The sequence below is a fragment of the Gopherus flavomarginatus genome, unplaced genomic scaffold (assembly GCF_025201925.1).
Source record: "Gopherus flavomarginatus isolate rGopFla2 unplaced genomic scaffold, rGopFla2.mat.asm mat_scaffold_34_arrow_ctg1, whole genome shotgun sequence".
NCBI lineage: Eukaryota > Metazoa > Chordata > Testudines > Testudinidae > Gopherus > Gopherus flavomarginatus.
Genome location: NW_026115061.1, coordinates 4,667,464 through 4,691,336, shown reverse-complemented (window position 1 = coordinate 4,691,336; position 23,873 = coordinate 4,667,464). Strand labels below are relative to the sequence as shown.

The following is a 23,873-nucleotide window of genomic DNA, read 5'->3' as shown; positions in this document are numbered from 1 at the left end:
AGAGCCCACCACCCTGATAATCTCTTACCTGAGCCAGCTCCATTGCAGCCATTTCCTTGCCCTTGGGAGGACGAGATGATCTGCAGCGAAACATGGATGTTATTCTCTGGCCTGCCAGGGTGAAAAGGGCAAGGTGTGAGAATTCAGAAAGGGCTTTTGTCCATTCCACAAGCCGATTTCCCCCAGCTTTTCCCCTGCTAATGCACATTCTAGGTTCTGGCACACTGTGAAGCACAGAGTGACCTTATTCCAGTACAGGCCTAGCCCCCTCCCACCAGGGTGTAACCCTCTGACACATGGGGAAACCCTCCCAGTAACAGTCTCTCTCTTACATGTATCAAGTTTGCGGACAACACCAAGCTGGGAGGGCTTGTAAGTGCTTTGGAGGATTGGATTAAAATTCAAAATGATCTGGACAAACTGGAGAAATGATCTGAAGTAAACAGGATGAAATTCAGTAGGGACAAGTGCAAAGTACTCCACTTTGGAAGGAACAATCGGAGGCCAGAGAAGAGCAGAAACAAAGGAGTCACTTTGGGGGATTCTCCCTGTCATTGTCCCCAAGGCAGCTGTCTCAGGTTTACAAAGGTGTTTCATGTTCCAGCCTTTATACAGTCTCTCCTGGGAGTGCCCATTTCATGGACTGGGCCTAGTTTTAGTTTTTGGTAGTTAACAATCTTGGTTTATTGTTCATCTAACCAGTATGTGTGGATTGAAGTGTGTTGGAAACTCTGTTTGGGATAACAAGCTGGTGCATGTCATTTTCCACTGATGAAATGACAGACTTCATATGAGCTTGTGTCGTTCAGTAGCGTGCTGGACAGTGCAAGATGCACATTTCTGGGGGAAAGTTGGGCACCTGAGAATTTGCTGGTTTTCTCCTGAGGCGTAATTCATGAGTGGCTGTCTAGCAGCACTCAATACTGTGTAGCTGGGAGTGAGTTACATGCTGGAGACTGTGTGTTAATTGGCCAAGAGGGGCTGTTCTCGAGGGGAAAACAGTGGAAAAGGCACCCCAGGCTGGAGAACTGAGGGGACACAGCTATTTAACAGTCCAGATTGTACTCTGGGTAACATCACAGACACTCATTATGACAGAGTCTCTTGTAACAAAGAGAAAGTAAATCCATGTTCCAGAAATCGAAGACTCCAGACAGAGGGCAAGTGTCCCTGGCACTGCTTCTTGCTGACAGAGAGGTTCAGAGACAGTGCGAGAATCCTGGGGAAGCTGGGAACAGGAAGCATGGGCTGACGGGGTTCGGTGGAGAAAGGGAACAGGAAGGGCAGGGATATTACTGAATGCAGGATCTCAGCAGTGCTAGATGACAGGATAGCACACAGTGCAGCCCATTGGAAAACACAATCCCAACTATACATACAAAATGATGGGGTCTAAATTAGTTGTTTCCACTCAAGAGATGGATCTTGGAGTCACTGTGGATAGTTCTCTGAAAACATCCACTCAATGTGCAGCAGCAGTGAAAAAAAGTGAACAATGTAGGAAATAATTAAGAAAGGGATAGATATGACAGAATATATCATAAATCATATTTGTAAAAACAGCAAATAAATCCATGATACACCCACATCTTGAATACTGCATGCAGATGTTGTCACCCCATCTCAAAAATAGATATATTGGAATTGGAAAAAGTTCAGGAAAGGGCAACAAAAATGATTAGGGGTATGGGACAGTTATGTCAGACCTAACCCCCAGTTTCACTTGAGCAAACAGGAGATATTTGACACTGTGCAATACAGCTCCTGAGCTCTGTTCCCAAAGTGTTCTGCAGCAGAGGAGGGTCTCTGGTAGTATGTGTGTCACTGGCCTATTGGGGTGATGCTGAAACAGGACAGGGTACAGAGGCATTGTGGGGGTAGCATGAACCTTCACTCTTCATTTCCCCTTCCAAGAACAGAAGGGACAGGAACCCTTACCCAGCAAGACCATCACCTCATAGTTCTCCTGCATGACATCCCAGTAGAGGACTCTCTGAGTGGGGTCCAGCAGAGCCCACTCTTCCCTGGTGAAATACACAGCCACCTCCTTGAAGGTCACCGGCCCCTGAAAGAGCAAGAGTCCAACACTAAGGACTGGCTGCCCCACTCACAGCCCCACTATTTGTGGCAGAGAGGAGTGAATCAAATGGAAGCTCTGGGTGGATCGTAGTCAGGAGACTCCCACCTCGACCTCGCTCAGAGTATCCAGCAAATACCAGGATGAGGGGATGAAGAGAGAGCCCCTTGTCTCTCCTAGCAGATCCATCACCCCCCTACTAGCCACTGACTGATACAGGAGATGGAGTCCCTAGCAGGGTCCAGGGAGAGCTCGCTGGTAGGACGCCCAACAACCTCCTCATTGTGAGGAGCAGGATATGAAGGGAGAGGCAGCTCCAATAAGCCTGACTCATGGGTGTCTCCTTCATATCTCACAGCAGCCGCTGGTTAGTGAGGTCAGGCTCCAGCACTAGGAGTCTGGTCAGTTTGACTAGCTCCATGTAGGTGGGCTATTTTCTTTCTTCACAAATTAGGGCATTTCCACCTCCGAACCTCCTGGGTCTGTTCCTAGAATCTAGGCCACTTATTAAATAACTCCCACCAAGTTTGCCACACCCTGGTCGCCTCCATTCCCCACGCTGAGAATTTCCTGCCTGCTCCAACCTCCAAACCAGACTGTGCAAATCTTCCCATCTCCGGTGTATTTGCTCTCCCTCTCCTCCAGCAGGAACCCACCAGCAACCCCCCGATAATCTCTACCTGGACTGACTCCACTGCAGCCATTTCTCTTCCCTGTCCCACGCCAGGCTGGGATGAGTTGGAGCAAAACATGGACGTCATTCTCCAGCCTGTCTGGGGGAGAAGGGCAGTTGTGGGCGTTTCAGAACCGGTTTTAGTTAATTTCACATCACAATTTCCCCAGGCCCTTTCCCTGCAGACAGACACCCTAGATTCTGCCATGCTGGGAAATGCTCAATCTGTTTATTTCAGTGTAGACCTGGCCCCTCCTGCCAGGCTAAGCCCAGATACATTTTTAACCTCCCTTCTCTCTCCCCTCACCCTTTCTCTGAACACAAGGCTAGAAAAGAGCAGAACCAAAGGAGTCACTGTCGGGGATTCCCTCGGACACTGACCCCATGGCAGCCACACCCCAGCAGGGGGAATATGGAGTCAGGAACTGGCTTTTCCTCTCTCTGATCCTTGTTTTGTTCACTGGAAAGTGGTTCTGCCCAGGGATGCAGCAATACATGTGTCTGGGTGGATCAGAGAGCTGAAAATCTCTCCCCCCACTCATTTCTCCCACTGCCCCTTTCAGTCTCTCCTTCCCCTGTCCTCTCTCCCTGCCCCTCTGCTGGGACAGTCCCGTTCCTGGGGGCTTTGCTCTCCCATGGCTGGATTTTCTCCTGGCAATTGCTACTGGGAGGAGAAATGAGGAGGGGCTGTTTGTGCAGAGTCACTTTCTTGCCAGTCCCCAGTACATTCCCTAAGGTCTTTCAGTTACCTGGAGACTCTGGCTCAGAATTTAGTATTAACAGGGCCCTGGCCTGCCCTAGGGGACTAGGACTAGCTGCAGAAAGTCATCCCCTGAGCTCTGCAGAGAAGCAGCTTTAATTAAGGTCACTTCCCAGCACAGAACCCCACTGGGGGAGCAGCAGCTGCCAAGCCTGGTCTCCCAGATCACAATGGAGGCTGCAGTCTCTGACTCAAGAAGCTGAACCCCAGTATCCTGAGCAGAGAGGGACAGAGTGTTTGAGCAGCTTCCCTCCTTTAGCTCTCCGGGGAGAGTACCTCACAGGGAGAACTGCTGATCTCATTTGCCCCACTGTCCATCTTGGGTCACTCCTTGTCCTTCAATACAGTGACTCTGGATTAACAATGGTCTCAATGACACCAGAGTTCAGAAAGAATGATTCCAGAACGCTGAGGAAGAGACCATTGTGTGGCAGTGCTGACCCCCCTCCCACCTCCCTCACCCCCAGATCTAGGACAAGGATGGAGGGAGGGGAAACATTTTCCCAATGGAACTGGAAGTTCCTGGAGTTTTCAAGAGGGGAGAAAAGCAAAAATCTGTGATTTCACCTCACAGTGTTTGCCCCATGAGGGCAGGGGACTGGACTCGATGACCTCTCGAGGTCCCTTCCAGTCCTATAGTCTATGAGTCTATGAGTCTATAAGTGACTAGAAAGTCATCACAGTGACTGGGCCTGGCCGGGGAATATCGGGCAGTGCTTGGAGCCAGGATTCTGGCATAAGCTAATTAGGGAGAAGAAGCAAGGTCAGGAGCAGCCCCCAGAGCCCCAGCCAGCCCCTCCCCAGATATTCCCTGGGACCCAGCCAGCCCCCAGAGTTCCTGGCCAGGGAGCTCAGATACCCCTCAGAGCCCTCACCGGCCAGAGATCCCCCACCAGAACTTCATTGCCAGGTTGGGAATCCCAAAAGGTTCCCCCCACCAAGAGACCCCAACAGCCAGAGACCCCCCAAAAGGGACCCCCACTTGGAAATCAGTCCCTCACTGCCTGCCGAGGACCCCCCCTGCCCTCCAGAAGGATCTGCCCTGCCCTTTTGCCTGGCACCCCCTTCTCCCCCCTGCAGGATCCCCTGATGCTTTATAGTGGCACTCCCTGGCCTAGCACCGGGGATTCTCCCACACGCACTCTGTGCACTGGGCATGGCAGTGATCCCAGGAGTCTGTGGGGGAAGCCCAGACAGAGCCCCTGGCACAGCACCAAGCTTCCTCTAACCCCCTGTCCTGCCTCCTCAAGAGACGCCCACCCCTGCTGTTCTGCAGCCACCAGGCCCCCAGCGATACCCCCCCTCCAGGACCATAGCCTCAGGGATGGGCACATCACAAACACCACACCCCAAAACCCCAAACCTCCACAACTCATCAACCTGACTAGGGTATCCCCTGCCCAGCCACCCAGAGGCCTCCCCCTACCACAATGCCCCTTCAGCTGCAGTCTCCCCACACAGACACCTTCCTCGGCCCTTCAACACTGTTACCTCACAGTGCCTGATAAGTGGATAAAAAGTTATCACAGCCCTCTGTTGTCCAGTCACACAGACAGAGGGAGCCCTGGGGGATGCCTCTTTAACAGGAAAATGGAAGCCCTGGAGGGACAAAATAGGTAAGAAATTTCCATGGCCTGTCACTAGCATATAATGGCCACCATGGATCCACACCAGAGGTGGCTACATCTTAGCACTGTGGGAAGCAACCCCTCACAGAGGCCATTTGCCATGGGGTTTGGGATACTTCTCAACTCACACTGTACTCAGAGTGACCTCCTCATCCCGTGCCAGCTGGAGAAAAGAAGAGGGTCCAGCCAACTCTCACAGCTCACAACCCTGGGTTTGGAAGGCCAGTGCTCAAACCACTGAGCTATTCCATCCCCACTCCAGGGGCAGCCACGTTTTGGGGAATGACCCAGGGCAACAATTTCCCACCTAAACAAGGACAAATCACTGCAGATAAAATGGGTGGGAAAATGCCCCTCACTAGAGAAGATTTTAAACTGACATTTGAGACTCATGGGGAGAACGAGGGACATCGGGGGAGATGGGAGAGCTGATTATTTGAAGGGAAAGGGGGAAAATTGCCCCAGATTTTATAGTCCCGTGTGAGATACTGAGAGAGAAAAGGGGCAGAACTAGAGAGAATTTGTATCGGGGTGAGAGGCAAATGGCACAAACAGGGGAAGGATCCAATTAACTCCCCTCCCCCCTCCGCTCGCCCGCCACTCCCCCCCACAGGAATTTCCTGCCTGCACAGAGACAGTTCAGCACCCCCATCCACGTCCCACTGACCTTCCCCTCCCTACAACTCCAGCTACTCCCCTCCCTGCCTGACATCACCCATCTCCCCCACACCCATAGGTGGCAAGTTTGTAGAAATTTTGGTGGTGCCCAGAAGCCGCCCCCCCAACTCCGCCCCCACCTGCCTAAGGCTCTGGGAAGTGTTTGGGGGAGGTCTGGGGTGCAGGTCCTGGGCTGGGGATTAGGGTTGCAGGAGGGGTGCAGGGTGCAGGCTTTGGGATGGAGTTTGGGTGCTGGGTGCAGGCTCCGGGCTGGGGCAGCGGGTGGGTGTGCAGGAGGGGGTGAGGGGTGCAGGATTTGGGATGGAGTTTGGGTGCAGGCTCTGGGCTGGGGGTGGGGGTTCATGCTCTGGGAGGGAGTTTGGGGATAGGAGGGAAAACAAGGGGGAGGGTTGTGGGGCTGAGGATGAGGGATTCATGATGCAAGATGGGGCTCAGGGCAGGGGCAGAGGATCAAGGTGCAGGGGGATGAGGGCTCAGGCTGAGGATGAGGGGTTCATGCTATGGGAGTGACTCAGAGCTGGGGCAAAGGATCAGGGTGAGGGGGAATCAGGGCTCTGGCTGGTGCAGAGGAATTCATGCTGCGGGGGGGGGGCCTCAGAGCTGGGGCAGAGGATCAGGGTGCTGGAGATGAGGGTTGGGGCTGAGGATGAGGGATCCATGATGCACAAGGGGGCTCAGGGCTGGAGCGGAGGATTAGGGTGCGGGGGGATGAGGGCTCTGGCTGGGGATAAAGGGTTTATACTACGGGGAGGCTCAGGGCTAGGGCAGACGATCACTGTGTGGGGGGATGAGGGCTCTGTCTGAGGGTGAGGATCAGGGTGTGGGAGGATGAGGGCTCTGACTGGGGATGAGGATCAGGGTGCAGGGGGGATGAGGGCTCTGTCGGGATGAGGATCAGGGTGCAGGGGGGATGAGGGCTCTGTCGGGATGAGGTTTAGGGTGCGGGGAGATGAGGGCTGTGGCTGGGGCAGAGGATCAGGGTGTGGGGTGATGAGGGCAATGGCTGGGGACGAGGAATTGGGTGCAGAGGGATGAGGGTTCTGCCTGAGGCTGAGGATTAGGGTGCGGGAGGATGAGGGCTCTGGCTGCGGCAGAGGATTAGGGTGCGGGGGGATGAGGGCTCTGGCTGGGAATGAGGATCAGGGTGCAGGGGGATGAGGGCTCTGGCTGGGGTGAGGATCAGGGTGCAGGGGGATGAGGGCTCTGGGTGGGGCAGAGGATTAGGGTGCAGGGGGATGAGGGCTCTGGCTGGGGATGAGCATTAGGGTGCGGGGGGATGAGGGCTCTGACTGGAGATGAGGATCAGGGTGCAGGGGGGATGAGGGCTCTGTCGGGATGAGGATTAGGGTGCGGGGGGTGAGGGCTCTGGCTGGGGATGAGGATCAGGGTGCAAGGGGGATGAGGGCTCTGTCGGGATGAGGATTAGGGTGCGGGGGGATGAGGGCTCTGGCTGGGATGAGGATTAGGGTGCAGGGGGATGAGGGCTCTGGCTGGGGATGAGGATCAGGTGTGGGGGGATGAGGGCTCTGTCTGGGGATGAGGATTAGGGTGCGGGGGGATGAGAGCTCTGGCTGGGGCTGAGGATTAGGGTGCAGGGGGATGATGGCTCTGGCAAGGGATGAGGATTAGGGTGCGGGGGGATGAGGGTTCAGGACTAGGGCAGAGGATCAGGGTGCGGGCGATGTGGGCTCTGGCTGGGAATGAGAATCAGGGTGCGGGGGGATGAGGGTTCTGGGTGGAGCAGAGGATTAGGGTGCAGGGGGATGAGGGCTGTGGCTGGGGATGAGGATCAGGGTTTGGGGGATGAGGGCTCTGGCTGGGGATGATGATTAGGGTGCAGGGGGATGAGGGCTCTGGCTGGGGATGAGGATTAGGGTGCAGGGGGATCAGGAGTCTGGATGGGGATGAGGATTAGGGGAAGGAGGGATGAGGGCTCTGGTTGGGAATGGGGATCAGGGTGCGGAGGGATGAGGGCTTAGGGCTGGAGCAGAGGATTAGGGTGCAGGGGGATGAGGGCTCTGGCTGGGGTTGAGGATTAAGGTGCGGGGGGATGAGGGCACTGGCTGCGGCAGAGGATCAGGGTGCAGAGGGATGAGGGTTCTGCCTGAGGCTGAGGATTAGGGTGCGGGAGGATGAGGGCTCTGGCTGCGGCAGAGGATCAGGGTGCAGGGGGATGAGGGCTCTGGGTGGGGCAGAGGATTAGGGTGCAGGGGGATGAGGGCTATGGCTGGGGATGAGCATTAGGGTGCGGGGTGATGAGGGCTCTGACTGGGGATGAGGATTAGGGTGCAGGGGGATGAGGGCTCTGGCTGGGGTTGAGGATAAGGGTGTGGAGCGATGAAGGCTCAGGGCTAGGGCAGAGGATCAGAGTGCGGGGAGATAAGGGCTCATGGCTGGGGCAGAGGATCAGGGCGAGGAGGGATGAGGGCTCCGGCTGAGAATGAACATTAGGGTGTGGAGGGATGAAGGCTCTCGCTGAGGATGAGGATCAGTGCACAGGGGGATGAGGGCTCTGGCTGGGTCTGAGGATTAGGGTATGGGGGGATGAGGGATCTGGCTGGGGCTGAGGATGAGGGTGCATGCGGATGAGAGCTCAGGGCTAGAGTAGAGGATTAGGGAGCGGGGGGATGAGAGCTCAGGGCTGGAGCAAAAGATTAGGGTGCAGGGGGTTGAGGGCTCTGTCTGGGGATGAGGGATTCATGCAGAAGGGAGGGGTCAGGGCTGCGTCAGAGGATCAGGGGGAGGAGGAGGGCTCGGGCTAATGATGAGGATTAGGGTGCGGGGGGATGAGGGCTCTGGCTGGGATCAGGATCAGGGAGCACGGATATGAGGGCTCTGGCTGGGGATGAGGATCAGTGCACAGGGGGATGAGAGCTCAGGGCTGGAGCAGAGGATTAAGGAGCGGGGGGATGAGAGCTCAGGGCTGGAGCAAAAGGTTAGGGTGCAGGGGGTTGAGGGCTCTGTCTGCGGATGAGGGATTCATGCTGCAGGGGGGGGTCAGGGCTGAGTCAGAGGATCAGGGGGAGGAGGAGGGCTCGGGCTAGGGATGAGGATCAGGGTGCAGGAGGATGAGGGCTCTGACTGGGGATGAGGATCAGGGTGGGGGGGATGAGGGGTCTGACTGGGACTGAGGATCAGGGTGCAGGGGGATGAGGGCTCTGGCTGGGGATGAGGATTAGGGAGCGGGGGGATGAGGGCTCTGGTTGGGAATGAGGATTAGGGTGTGGAGGGATGAGGTCTCAGGGCTGGAGCAGAGGATTAGGGTGTGGAGGGATGAGGGCTCTGGCTGGAAATGAGGATCAGGCTGCAGGGGATGAGGGCTCAGGGCTGGGGCTGAGGATTAGGGTGCGGGGGGATGAGGGCTCTGGCTGGGGATGAGGATCAGGGTGTGGGCGGATGAGGGCTGTGACTGGTATGACGACCAGTGTGCAGGGGGATGAGGGCTCTAACTGGGATGAGGATTAGGGTGTGGGTGGATGACGGCTCTGGCTGGAAATGAGGATCAGGGTGCAGGGGGATGAAGGCTCTGTGGGGATGAGGATTAGGATGCGAGGGGATGAGGCCTCAGCCTGGGGATGAGGATCAGGGTGCAGGGGGATGAGGGATCTGTCGGGATGAGGATCAGAGTGCGGGGGGATGATGGCTCTGTCGGGATGACGATTAGGGTGCGAGGGGATGAGGGCTCTGGCTGGGAATGAGGGTCAGGGTGCAGGGGGATGAGGGCTTTGGCTGGGGATGAGGATTAGGGTGCGGGGGGACGAGGGCTCTGTCGGGCTGAGGATTAGGGTGCGGGGGGGATCAGGGGTCTGGCAAGGACTGAGGATCAGGGTGCAGGGGGATGAGGGCTCTGACTGGGATGAGGATCAGGGTGCGGACGGATGAGGGCTCTTGCTGGGGCTGAGGATTAGTGTGCGGGGGGATGAGGCCTCTGGCTGGGGATGAGGGTGCAGGGGGATGAGGGCTCTGGCCGGGAATGAGGATCAGGGTGCGGACGGATGAGGGTTCTGGCTGGGGCTGAGGATTAGTGTGCGGGGGGATGAGGGCTCTGGCTGGGGATGAGGGTCAGGGTGCAGGGGGATGAGGGCTCAGGCTGGGGATGAGGATCAGGGTGCAGGGGGATGAGGGCTCTGGCTGGGGATGAGGATCAGGGTGCAGGGGGATGAGGACTCTGACTGGGATGAGGATTAGGGTGCGGACGGATGAGGGCTCTGGCTGGGGCTGAGGATTAATGTGCGGGGGGATGAGGGCTTTCGCTGGGGATGAGGGTCAGGGTGCGGGGGGATGAGGGCTCTAGCTGGGGATGAGGATCAGGGTGCAGGGGGATGAGGGATCTGTCGGGCTGGGGATTAGGGTGCGAGGGGGATCAGGGCTCTGGCTGGGACTGAGGATCAGGGTGTAGGGGGATGAGAGCTCTGGCTAGGGATGAGGATTAGAGTGCAGGGGGATGAGGGCTCTGGCTGGGGATGAGGATCAGGGTGTGGGGGATGAGGGCTCTGGCTGGGAATGAGGATCAGGGTGCGGGGGGATGAGGGCTCTGGCTGGGAATGAGGATCAGGGTGTGGGGGGATGAGGGCTGTGGCTGGGGATGAGGATCAGGGTGTTGGGGATGATTGCTCTGGCTGGGGATGAGGATTAGAGTGCGGGGGTGTCATAAACAGATAGCTAAGGGTTAATGTCTCTTTCACCTGAAGCACCTGACCAGAGGACCAATCAGGAAACCGGATTTTTTCAACTTTGGGTGGAGGGAATTGTGTGTCTGAGTCTTTGTTTTCCTGGCTGCCTGCTTTCTCTGAGCTTTGGAGAAGTAGTTCTACTTTCTAATCTTCTGTTTCTAAGTGTAAGGACAAAGAGATCAGATAGTAAGTTCTATGGTTTCTTTTCTTTGGTATTTGCATGAATATAAGTGCTGGAGTGCTTTGATTTGTATTCTTTTTGAATAAGGCTGTTTATTCAATATTCTTTTAAGCAATTGACCCTGTGTTGTATCATCTTAATACAGAGAGAACATTTGTACTTATTTTTCTTTCTTTTTATATAAAGCTTTCTTTTAAGACCTGTTGGAGTTTTTCTTTACTTCAGGGAAATTGAGTCTGTACTCACCAGGGAATTGGTGGGAGGAAGAAATCAAGGGGAGATTTGTGTGTTGGATCGCTAGCCTGATTTTGCATTCCCTCTGGGGGAATAGGAAAGTACTTTTTGTTTCCAGGATTGGGAACGGAGAGGGGGAGTCCCTCTGTGTAGTTTCACAGAGCTTGTGTCTGTGTATCTCTCCAGGAGCACCTGGAGGGGGGAAGGGAAAAAGGATTATTTCCCTTGGTTGTGAGACTCAAGGGATTTGGGTCTTGGGGTCCCCCAGGGAAGGTTTTTCAGAGGGACCAGAGTGCCCCAAAACACTCTAATTTTTTGGGTGGTGGCAGCAGGTACCAGGTCCAGGCTGGTGGCTAAGCTTGGAGGTTTTCATGCTAACCCCCATATTTTGGACGCTAAGGTCCAAATCTGGGACTAAGGTTATTACATGGTGTAGCAGTGGTGGGATATAGACAGAATCCGGAAGCCAGTAGGAATATTATATTTTTCTTTTCTCTGCTAAGGGCTTTTTAGCAGAGAGAGAAGCAGTTGGTTTTAAAAGGGAACCAGAGAGAATTTTTTTTTCTGCTCTCTCTCGCAGTTTGTGGCTTGCATGTTAAGGGTCTTTTGTCATGCAATAGCCCTCCCATTAGGAGGCAAGTACCAGCACTTATAGGCATGCAAATAAAGTGGTTTTTCTGGTTTCCCTTCCTTGAACATTAGCTAGAGAGAGAAAGGGAAAAAAGCACTGTTGCTAGGCAGACTTCAGGAGGCAACAGAGAACCTGCAGTTCAGAAGATAAACACCGGAGGGCACCCCAACACAAGAAAACAGGAACCATGACTTCTAAGGCAAAAATTGACGCCGAAGAACAAATCAAAGAAGCTGAAGACAGGCGACAGATGGAGATGAAAGAAAAGGAAGAAAGCATGAAACTGGCAGCCTTCCAAAGAGAACAGGCAGCCCAAGAGGCAGCACACAAAAGAAAACTAGAAGAAGAAGAGGTGGCCTACCGAAGGAAACAAGCAGAAGAAGAGTTGGCCCACCGCCGAGAAATGGAAAAACAACAAAAAGAAATGGAAAAACAACAAAAAGAGAATGAAGAGAAGGAAAAACAGAGAAAACATGAACTGGAGTTGGCAAAAGCTGGGCTGCCTGTGCCAGCCAACCCTAACAACCCGGCGCCAAATATTGCTCCACAGCACAGGAAATTTCCCACCTACAAGGCAGGTGATGACACCGAGGCCTTCTTGGAAAATTTTGAAAGAGCCTGTCTTGGGTACAACATCCCCGAAGACCAGTACATGGTAGAATTGAGGTCACAGCTCAGTGGACCTTTAGCAGAGGTGGCAGCTGAAATGCCTAAGCTGCAAATGAATGACTATAAACTTTTTCAAACCAAGGCCAGATACAGAATGGGGATAACCCCAGATCATGCCCGTCGGCGCTTCAGAACCCAAAAGTGGAAACCCGAGGTGTCATTTCCCAAACATGCCTACTACATTGCAAAAAACTATGAGGCCTGGATAACAGGAAACAACATTCAAACCTTGGAAGAACTGAACCTCCTCATACAAATGGAGCAGTTCTTGGATGGTGTTCCTGAAGACATCACACGGTACATACAAGATGGAAATCCCAAAGATATCGCTGAGGCGGGGGAGATTGGAGCCAAATGGATGGAACTGGCAGAAAGCAAGAAAGCTACTGTCAAGGGGAACGATTACCCCAGGGGGCACACAGACCATAAACCCTACAACCGAGGACAGCCAAAGACCCCACATACCACCCAAGTAAAGCCACAGATACCCTACCCTTCAACCTCACCAATCTCCAGTAACTCACCTCGGCCCAGTGATCCATCAGATGGAAGATGCTTTAAGTGTAATGAACTGGGACATATCAAGGCCAACTGTCCCAAGAACACCATGCGAGTGCAATTCATTACACCGCCATCACACCAAAGATCCCCAGGCCCGGATGCCTCTCAAATACCCTTGGAGCGAAGGGAAAATTTGAGAGTGGGCGGAAAGAAGGTTACTGCGTGGAGAGACACGGGGGCACAAGTGTCAGCTATCCACCAATCCTTCGTTGACCCCAAATTCATCAACCCAAAGGCCAAAGTTACAATTTACCCCTTCATGTCACAAGCTGTAGACTTGCCTACAGCTCAACTGCCTGTCCAGTACAAAGGCTGGTCAGGAATGTGGACTTTTGCAGTCTATGACAATTATCCTATCCCCATGCTACTGGGGGAAGACTTGGCCAACCAGGTGAGGCGGGCCAAGAGAGTGGGAATGGTTACACGTAGCCAAACCAGGCAAGCTTCCAGACCCATTCCTGTTCCTGAACCGTCCACAGAGGCCCCGTCTGTGTTACCAGAGACCCAGACAGAGGTAGTGGACCCGGATTCCATGCCAACCACTGAAACAGCCACAGCACCTCCAGTCCCAGGCCCGGAACTGGAACAGCAACCAGCACCAGCAAGTGCAACCACATCTTCAAACTCAACGCCAGAGGGCGCCAGCGAGCCAGAACTGGCAGAAGCACAAGACAGCCATACCCAAAAGGCTCAGCCAGAGTCTGAAATACCCTCAGGTGCACCAGCGGAGAGCGGTACACCAGCAACGGAAACAACACCATCACCTACATCGCTTCCAGAGGGACCAAGCCCAAGTCCACAGTCTGAGGAAGAACTGGGGGGATGAGGGCTGTGGCTGGGGATGAGGATCAGGGTGTTGGGGATGATTGCTCTGCCTGGGGATGAGGATTAGAGTGCGGGGGGATGAGGGCTCTGGCTGGGGCTGAGGATTAGGGCACGGGGGGAGGAGGGCTCTGCCTGGGGCTGAGGATTAGGGTGTAGGGGGATGAGAGCTCAGGGCTGGAGCAGAGGATTTGGGTGCAGGGGGATGAGAGCTCTGTTGTGATGAGGATTAGAGAGCGGTGGGATGAGAGCTCAGGCCTGGAGCAGAAGATTAGGGTGCAAGGGGTTGAGGGCTCTGTCTGGGGATGACGTATTCATGCTGCAGGGGGGGCTCAGGGCTTGGTCAGAGGATTAGGGTGTGGCGGGATGAGAGCTCTGGCAGGGGATGAGGTTTAGGGTGCAGGGGGATGAGGACTCTGGCTGGGGATGAGGATCAGGGTGCAGGGGGATGAGGGCTCTGGCTGGGGATGAGGATCAGGGTGCAGAGGGATGAGGGCTGTGGCTGCGGATGAGGATCAGGGTGCAGGGGGATGAGGGCTCTGGCTGGGAATGAGGATCAGGGTGCAGGGGGATGAGGGCTCTGGCTGGGGATGAGGATCAGGGTGCAGGGGGATGAGGGCTCTGGCTGGGGATGAGGATCAGGGTGCAGGGGGATGAGGGCTCTGGCTGGGGATGAGGATCAGGGTGCAGAGGGATGAGGGCTGTGGCTGCGGATGAGGATCAGGGTGCAGGGGGATGAGGGCTCTGGCTGGGAATGAGGATCAGGGTGCAGGGGGATGAGGGTTCTGGCTCGGGCAGAGTATTATGATGTGGGGGGATGAGAGCTATAGCTGGGAATGAGGATCAAGGTGCAGGGGGATGAGGGCTCTGGCTAGGAATGAGGATCAGGGTGTGAGGGGATGAGGGCTCTGGCTGGGGATGAGGATCAGGGTGCGGGCGGATCACAGGTCTGGCTGGGTCTGAGGATTAGGGTGTTGGGAGATGAGAGCTCTGGCTGGGGCTGAGGATTAGGGTGCAGGGGGATGAGGGCTCTGGCTGCGGTTGAGGATAAGGGTGTGGAGCGATGAAGGCTCAGGGCTAGGGCAGAGGATCAGAGTGCGGGGAGATAAGGGCTCATGGCTGGGGCAGAGGATCAGGGCGAGGAGGGATGAGGGCTCCGGCTGAGAATGAACATTAGGGTGTGGAGGGATGAAGGCTCTCGCTGAGGATGAGGATCAGTGCACAGGGGGATGAGGGCTCTGGCTGGGTCTGAGGATTAGGGTATGCGGGGATGAGGGATCTGGCTGGAGCTGAGGATGAGGGTGCATGCGGATGAGAGCTCAGGGCTAGAGTAGAGGATTAGGGAGCGGGGGGATGAGAGCTCAGGGCTGGAGCAAAAGATTAGGGTGCAGGGGGTTGAGGGCTCTGTCTCGGGATGAGGGATTCATGCAGAAGGGAGGAGTCAGGGCTGGGTCAGAGGATCAGGGGGAGGAGGAGGGCTCGGGCTAGGGATGAGGATTAGGGTGCGGACGGAGGAGGGTTCTGGCTGGGGCTGAGGATTAGTGTGCGGGGGGATGAGGCCTCTGGCTGGGGATGAGGATGAGGGTGCAGGGGGATGAGGCTCTGGCTGGGGATGAGGATCAGGGTGCAAGGGGATGAGGGCTCTGTCAGGATGAGGATTAGGGTGCGGGGGGATGAGGGCTCTGGCTGGGGATGAGGATCAGTGCACAGGGGGATGAGAGCTCAGGGCTGGAGCAGAGGATTAAGGAGCGGGGGGATGAGAGCTCAGGGCTGGAGCAAAAGATTAGGGTGCAGGAGGTTGAGGGCTCTGTCTGCAGATGAGGGATTCATGCTGCAGGGGGGGGTCAGGGCTGAGTCAGAGGATCAGGGGGAGGAGGAGGGCTCGGGCTAGGGATGAGGATTAGGGTGCGGGGGGATGAGGGCTCTGGCTGGGATCAGGATCAGGGAGCACGGATATGAGGGCTCTGGCTGGGGATGAGGATCAGGGTGCAGGAGGATGAGGGCTCTGGCTGGGATGAGGATCAGGGTGCAGGGGAATGAGGGCTCTGTCAGGATGAGGATTAGGGTGCGGGGGGATGAGGGCTCTGTTGGGACGAGGATTAGGGTGCAGAGGGATGAGGGCTCTGGCTGGGGATGATGATCAGGGTGCAGGGGGATGAGGGCTCTGACTGGGGATGAGGATCAGGGTGGGGGGGATGAGGGGTCTGACTGGGACTGAGGATCAGGGTGCAGGGGGATGAGGGCTCTGGCTGGGGATGAGGATTAGGGAGCGGGAGGATGAGGGCTCTGGCTGGGAATGAGGATTAGGGTGTGGAGGGATGAGGTCTCAGGGCTGGAGCAGAGGATTAGGGTGTGGAGGGATGAGGGCTCTGGCTGGAAATGAGGATCAGGCTGCAGGGGATGAGGGCTCAGGGCTGGGGCTGAGGATTAGGGTGCGGGGGGATGAGGGCTCTGGCTGGGGATGAGGATCAGGGTGTGGGCGGATGAGGGCTGTGACTGGTATGACGATCAGTGTGCAGGGGGATGAGGGCTCTAACTGGGATGAGGATTAGGGTGTGGGTGGATGACGGCTCTGGCTGAAAATGAGGATCAGGGTGCAGGGGGATGAAGGCTCTGTGGGGATGAGGATTAGGATGCGAGGGGATGAGGCCTCAGCCTGGGGATGAGGATCAGGGTGCAGGGGGATGAGGGATCTGTCGGGATGAGGATCAGAGTGCGGGGGGATGATGGCTCTGTCGGGATGACGATTAGGGTGCGAGGGGATGAGGGCTCTGGCTGGGAATGAGGGTCAGGGTGCAGGGGGATGAGGGCTCTGGCTGGGGATGAGGATTAGGGTGCGGGGGGACGAGGGCTCTGTCGGGCTGAGGATTAGGGTGCGGGGGGGATCAGGGGTCTGGCAAGGACTGAGGATCAGGGTGCAGGGGGATGAGGGCTCTGACTGGGATGAGGATCAGGGTGCGGACGGATGAGGGCTCTGGCTGGGGCTGAGGATTAGTGTGCGGGGGGATGAGGCCTCTGGCTGGGGATGAGGGTGCAGGGGGATGACGGCTCTGGCCGGGAATGAGGATCAGGGTGCGGACGGATGAGGGTTCTGGCTGGGGCTGAGGATTAGTGTGCGGGGGGATGAGGGCTCTGGCTGGGGATGAGGGTCAGGGTGCAGGGGGATGAGGGCTCAGGCTGGGGATGAGGATCAGGGTGCAGGGGGATGAGGGCTCTGGCTGGGGATGAGGATCAGGGTGCAGGGGGATGAGGACTCTGACTGGGATGAGGATTAGGGTGCGGATGGATGAGGGCTCTGGCTGGGGCTGAAGATTAATGTGCGGGGGGATGAGGGCTTTCGCTGGGGATGAGGGTCAGGGTGCGGGGGGATGAGGGCTCTAGCTGGGGATGAGGATCAGGGTGCAGGGGGATGAGGCCTCTGGCTGGGGATGAGGATGAGGGTTCAGGGGGATGAGGGCTCTGTCAGGATGAGGATTAGGGTGTGGGAGGATGAGGGCTCTGGCTGGGAATGAGGATCAGGGTGCAGGGGGACGAATGCTTTGGCTGGGGATGAGGATTAGGGTGCGGGAGGATGAGGGCTCTGGCTGGGATGAGGATCAGGGTGCAGGGGGATGAGGGTTCTCGCTGGGAATGAGGATTAGGGTGCAGGGGGATGAGGGCTCTGTTGTGATGAGGATTAGGGAGCGGTGGAATGAGAGCTCAGGCCTGGAGCAGAAGATTAGGGTGCAAGGGGTTGAGGGCTCTGTCTGGGGATGAGGTATTCATGCTGCAGGGGGGGCTCAGGGCTGGGTCAGAGGATCAAGTTGCGGCGGGATGAGAGCTCTGGCAGGGGATGAGGTTTAGGGTGCAGGGGGATGAGTGCTCTGGCTGGGGATGAGGATCAGGGTGCGGGGGAATGAGGGCTCTGGCTGGGGATGAGGATCAGGGTGCAGAGGGATGAGGGCTCGGGCTGGGGATGAGAATCAGGGTGCAGGGGGATGAATGCTTTGGCTGGGGATGAGGATTAGGGTGCGGGAGGATGAGGGCTCTGGCTGGGATGAGGATCAGGGTGCAGGGGGATGAGGGTTCTCGCTGGGAATGAGGATTAGGGTGCAGGGGGATGAGAGCTCTGTTGTGATGAGGATTAGGGAGCGGTGGAATGAGAGCTCAGGCCTGGAGCAGAAGATTAGGGTGCAAGGGGTTGAGGGCTCTGTCTGGGGATGAGGTATTCATGCTGCAGGGGGGGCTCAGGGCTCGGTCAGAGGATCAAGTTGCGGCGGGATGAGAGCTCTGGCAGGGGATGAGGTTTAGGGTGCAGGGGGATGAGTGCTCTGGCTGGGGATGAGGATCAGGGTGCGGGGGAATGAGGGCTCTGGCTGGGGATGAGGATCAGGGTGCAGAGGGATGAGGGCTCGGGCTGGGGATGAGAATCAGGGTGCAGGGGGATGAATGCTTTGGCTGGGGATGAGGATTAGGGTCCGGGGAGATGAGAGCTCTGGCTGGGAATGAGGATCAGGGTGCAGAGGGATGAGGACTCTGGCCGGGAATGAGGATCAGGGTGCAGGGGGATGAGGGTTCTGGCTGGGGATGAAGATTATAGTGCAGGGGGAAGAGGGCTCTCCCTGGGAATGAGGATCAGGGTGCAGGGGGATGAGGGCTCTGGCTCGGGCAGAGGATTATGATGTGGGGGGATGAGAACTCTAGCTGGGAATGAAGATCAAGGTGCGGGGGGATGAGGGCTCTGGCTGGGAATGAGGATCAGGGTGCGGGGGGATGAGGGCTATGGCTAGGAATGAGGATCAGGGTGTGGGGTATGAGGGCTCTGGCTGGGGATGAGGATCAGGGTGCTGGGGATGAGGGCTCTGGCTGGGGATGAGGATTAGGGTGCAGGGGGATGAGGGATCTGTCGGGCTGGGGATTAGGGTGCGAGGGGGATCAGGGGTCTGGCTGGGACTGAGGATTAGGGTGTAGGGGGATGAGAGCTCTTGCTAAGGATGAGGATTAGAGTGCATGGGGATGAGGGCTCTGGCTGGGGATGAGGATCAGGGTGCTGGGAATGAGGGCTCTGGCTGGGGATGAGGATCAGGGTGCAGGGGGATGAGGGCTCTGTCGGGTTGAGGATTATGGTGCTGGAGGGATCAGGAGTCTGGCTGGAACTGAGGATCAGGGTGCAGGGGGATGAAGGCTCTGGCTGGGGATGAGGATGAGGGTGCAGGGGGATGAGGGCTCTGTTAGGATGAGGATTAGGGTGGAGGGGGATGAGGGCTTTGGCTGTGGCTGAGAATTAGGGTGAGGAGGGATGAGGGCTCAGGCTGGGGATGAGAATGAGGGTGCGGGGGGATGAGAGCTCTGGCTTGGAATGAGGATCAGTGTGCGGGGGGATGACAGCTCTGGCTGAGAATGAGGATCAGGGTGCGGGCAGATGACGGCTCTGGCTGTGGATGAGGATTAGGGTGCGGACGGATGAGGGCTCTGGCTGGGGCTGAGGATTAGTGTGTGGGGGGATGAGGCCTCTGGCTGGGGATGAGGATGAGGGTGCAGGGGGATGAGTGCTCTGGCAGAGGGTGAGGATCAGGGTGCAGGGGGATGAGAGCTCTGGCTGGGGATGAGGATGAGGGTGCAAGGGGATGAGAGCTCTGTCAGGATGAGGATTAGGGTGTCGGGGGATGAGAGCTCTGGCTGAGAATGAGGGTCAGGGTGCAGGGGGATGAGGACTGGGATGAGGATTAGGGTGCAGGGGTATGAGGCCTCTTGCTGGGGATGAGGATGAGGGTGCAGGGGGATGAGGGCTCTGTCAGGATGAGGATTAGGATGTGGGGGGATGAGGGCTCTGGCTGGGAATGAGGATCAGGGTGCATGGGGATGAGGGCTCTGGGTGGGGATGAGGATTAGGGTGCAGGAGGATGAGGTCTCTGGCTGGGCATGAGGATCAGGGTACAGGGGGATGAGGGCTCTGACTAGGGATGAGGATTAGAGTGCAGAGGGATGAGGGCTCTGTCTGGGGATAAGGATCAGGGTGCAGCAGAATGAGAGCTCTGGCTGGGGATGAGGATTAGGGTGCGGGAGGATGAGGGCTCTGACTGGGATGTCCATGAGTGTGCAGGGCGATGAGGGCACTGGCCGGGGCTGAGGATTAGGGTGCAGGGGGATGAGGTGTCTGGCTGGAGATGAGGATTAGGGTGCAGGAGGATGAGGGCTCTGACTGGGATGTCCATGAGTGTGCAGGGCGATGAGGGCACTGGCCGGGGCTGAGGATTAGGGTGCAGGGGGATGAGGGCTCTGGCTGTGGGTGAGGATTAGGGTGCTGGGGGATGAGGCCTCTAGCTGGGGATGAGGATGAGGGTGCAGGGGGATGAGGTCTCTGGCTGGGCATGAGGATCAGGGTACAGGGGGATGATGGCTCTGACTGGGGATGAGGATTAGGGTGCAGAAGGATGAGGGCTCTGACTGGGGCTGAGGATTAGGGCACGGAGGGAGGAGAACTCTGCCTGGGGCTGAGGATTAGGGTGTACGGGGATGAGAGCTCAGGGCTGGAGCAGAGGATTAGGGTTCAGGGGGATGAGGGCTCTGTTGTGATGAGGATTAGGGAGCGGTGGGATGAGAGCTCAGGCCTGGAGCAGAAGATTAGGGTGCAAGGGGTTGGGGGTTTGTCTGGGGATGAGGTATTCATGCTGCAGGGGGGGCTCAGGACTGGGTCAGAGGATCAGGGTGCGGCGGGATGAGAGCTCTGGCAGGGGATGAGGTTTAGGGTTCAGGGGGATGAGGGCGCTTGCTGGGGATGAGGATCAGGGTGCGGGGGGATGAGGGCTCTGTCGGGATGAGGATTAGGGTGCAGGGGGATGAGGGCTCTGGCTGGGGATGAGGATCAAGGTGCGGGGGGATGAGGGCTCTGGCTGGGAATGAGGATCAGGGTGCGGGGGAATGAGGGCTGTGGCTAGGAATAATGATCAGGGTGAGGGGGGATGAGGGCTCTGGCTGGGAATGAGGATCAAGGTGCGGGGGATGAGGGCTCTGGCTGGGGATAAGGATCAGGGTGCAGGGGGATGAGGGATCTGTCGGGCTGGGGATTAGGGTGCGGGGGGGATCAGGGGTCTAGCTGGGACTGAGGATCAGGGTGCAGGGGGATGAGGGCTCTGGCTTGGGATGAGGATTAGAGTGCAGGGGGATGAGGGCTCTGGCAGGGGATGAGGATCAGGGTGTGGGGGGCTGAGGGCTCTGGCTGGGAATGAGGATCAGGGTGCGGGGGGATGAGGGCTCTGGCTGGGAATGAGGATCATGGTGTGGGAGGATGATGGCTCTGGCTGGGGATGAGAATCAGGGTGCTGGGGATGAGGGCTCTGGCTGGGGATGAGGATGAGGGTGCAGGGGGATGAGGGCTCTGTTAGGATGAGGATTAGGGTGGAGGGGGATGAGGGCTTTGGCTGTGGCTGAGGATTAGGGTGAGGGGGGATGAGGCCTCTAGCTGGGGATGAGGATGAGCGTGCAGGGGGATGAGGGCTCTGGCTGGGGATGAGGATCAGGGTGCAGAGGAATGAGGGCTCTGGCTGTGGATGAGGATAAGGGTGCGGGGGTATGAGAGCTCTTGCTGGGAATGAGGATCAGGGTGCGGGTGGATGAGAGCTCTGGCTGGGAATGAGGATCAGGGTGCGTGGGGATGAGGGCTCTGGCTGGGGCTGAGGATTAGGGCACGGGGGGAGGAGGGCTCTGCCTGGGGCTGAGGATTAGGGAGTAGGGGGATGAGAGCTCAGGGCTGGAGCAGAGGATTAGGGTGCAGGGGGATGAGGGCTCTGTTGTGATGAGGATTAGGGAGCGGTGGAATGAGAGCTCAGGCCTGGAGCAGAAGATTAGGGTGCAAGGGGTTGAGGGCTCTGTCTGGGGATGAGGTATTCATGCTGCAGGGGGGGCTCAGGGCTGGGTCAGAGGATCAGGGTGTGGCGGGATGAGGGCTCTGTCGGAATGAGGATTAGGGTGCGGAGGGATGAGGGCTTTGGCTGGGGATGAGGATCAGGGTGCGGGGGGATGAGGGCTCTGGCTGGGGATGAGGTTTAGGGTGCGGGGTTGAGGGTTCTGGCTGGGGATGAGGATCATGGTGTGGGGGGACGAGGGCTTTGGATGGAGTATAGGATCAGGGTGCGGGGGATGAGGGCTCTGGCTGGGGATGAGGATTAGAGTGCAGAGGGATGAGGGCTCTGGCTGCAGATGAGGATTAGGGTGCACAGGGATGAGAGCTCTGGCTGGAGTAGAGGATCGAGGTGCGGGGGATGAGGGCTCTGGCTGGGGATGAGCATTAGAGTGCGGGGGGATGAGGGCTCTGGCTGGGGATGAGGATTAGGGTGCAGGGGGATGAGGGCTCTGTCTGGGGATTCAGATCAGGGTGCAATGGAATGAGGGCTCTGGCTCGGCCTGAGGATTAGGGTGCGGGGAGATGAGAGCTCTGGCTTGGAATGAGGATCAGTCTGCGGGGAGATAAGAGCTCTGGCTGGGAATGAGGATCAGGGTGCAGGGGGATGAGGGCTCTGGCTGGAGATGAGGATCAGGGTGCAGGGGGATGAGGGCTCTGGCTGGGGATGAGGATTAGAGTGGAGGGGGATGAGGGCTCTGGCTGGGAATGAGGATCAGGGTGCAGGGGGATGAGGGCTCTGGTTCGGGCAGAGTATTATGTTGTACGGGGATGAGAGCTCTAGCTGGGATTGAGGATCAAGGTGCGGCGGGATGAGGGCTCTGGCTGGGAATGAGGATCAGGGTGCGGGGGGATGAGGGCTCTGGTTGGGAATGAGGATCAGGGTGTGGGAGAATGAGGGCTCTGGCTGGGAATGAGGATCAGGGTGCGGGGGGATGAGAGCTCTGGCTGGGAATGAGGATCAGGGTGCGGTGGGATGAGGGCTCTGGCTGAGGCTCAGGATTTGGGCACGGGGTCAGGAGGGCTCTGCCTGGGGCTGAGGATTAGGGTGTAGGGGGATGAGAGCTCAGGACTGGAGCAGAAGATTAGGGTGCAGGGGGATGAGGGCTCTGTTGTGATGAGGATTAGGGAGCGGTGGGATGAGAGCTCAGGCCTGGAGCAGAAGATTAGGGTGCAAGGAGTTGAGGGCTCTGTCTGGTAATGAGGTATTCATGCTGCAGGGAGGGCTCAGGGCTGGATCAGAGGATCAGGGTGCGGCGGGATGAGAGCTCTGGCAGGGGATGAGGTTTAGGGTGCAGGGGGATGAGGGCTCTGGCTGGGGATGAAGATCAGGTTGCGGGGGGATGAGGGCTCTGTCGGGATGAGGATTAGGGTGCGGAGGGATGAGGGCTCTGGCTGGGGATGAGGATCAGGATGCAGGGGGATGAGGGCTCTGGCTGGGGATGAGGATCAGGGTGCAGAGGGATGAGGGCTCTGACTGTGGATGAGGATTAGAGTGCAGGGGGATGAGGGTTCTGTTGTGATGAGGATTAGTGAGCGGTGGGATGAGAGCTCAGGCCTAGAGCAGAATATGAGGGTGCATGGGGTTGAGGGCTCTGTCTGGGGATGAGGATCATGGTGCGGGGGGATGAGGGCTCTGTCGGGATGAGGATTAGAGTGCGGAGGGATGAGGTCTCTGGCTGGGGATGAGGATCAGGGTGCAGGAGGATGAGGGCTCTGGCTCGGGATGAGGATCAGGGTGCAGGGGGATGAGGGCTCTGGCTCGGGCAGAGTATTATGATGTGGGGGGATGAGAGCTCTATCTGGGAATGGGGATCAAGGTGCGGGGATATGAGGGCTCTGGCTGGGAATGAGGATAAGGATGCGGGGGGATAAGGGCTCTGGCTGGGAATGAGGATCAGGGTGCGGGGGAATGAGGGATCTATCGGGCTGGGGATTAGGGTGCGGGGAGGATCAGGGGTCTGGCTGGGGATGAGGATTAGAGTGCAGGGCGATGAGGGCTCTGGCTGGGGATGAGAATCAGGGTGTGGGGGGATGAGGGCTCTGGCTGGGAATGAGGATCGGGGTGTGGGGGGATGAGAGCTCTGGCTGGGGATGAGGATGAGGGTGCAGGGGGATGAGGGCTCTGTTATAATGAGGATTAGGGTACAGGGGGATGAGGGCTCTGGCTGTGGCTGAGGATTAGGGTGCCGGGGGATGAGGTCTCTAGCTGAGGATGAGGATGAGCGTGCAGGGGGATGAAGGCTCTGTCAGGATGAGGATTACGGTGTGAGGGGATGAGGGCTATGGCTGAGAATGAGGATCAGGGTGCAGGAGGATGAGGTCTTTGGCTGCGGTTGAGGATTTGGGTGCAGGGGGATGAGGGCTCTGGCTGGGCATGAGGATCAGGGTACAGGGGAATGAGGGC

At 57.4% G+C, this 23,873-nt stretch overlaps 1 protein-coding gene across 1 annotated transcript in view; it reads right to left on the bottom strand.

Moving 5' to 3' along the window:
• LOC127042164 (zinc finger protein 679-like) overlaps nt 1-59 on the bottom strand; it is a 316,167-nt gene extending 316,108 nt beyond the window's left edge. The window contains exon 1 of the mRNA XM_050935778.1: nt 29-59. Within this exon, the coding sequence (XP_050791735.1) occupies nt 29-52 (24 nt within the window). The 5' untranslated portion in view covers nt 53-59. The remainder of the gene's footprint in view (nt 1-28) is intronic.
• Nucleotides 60-23,873: the final 23,814 nt, after the last annotated feature.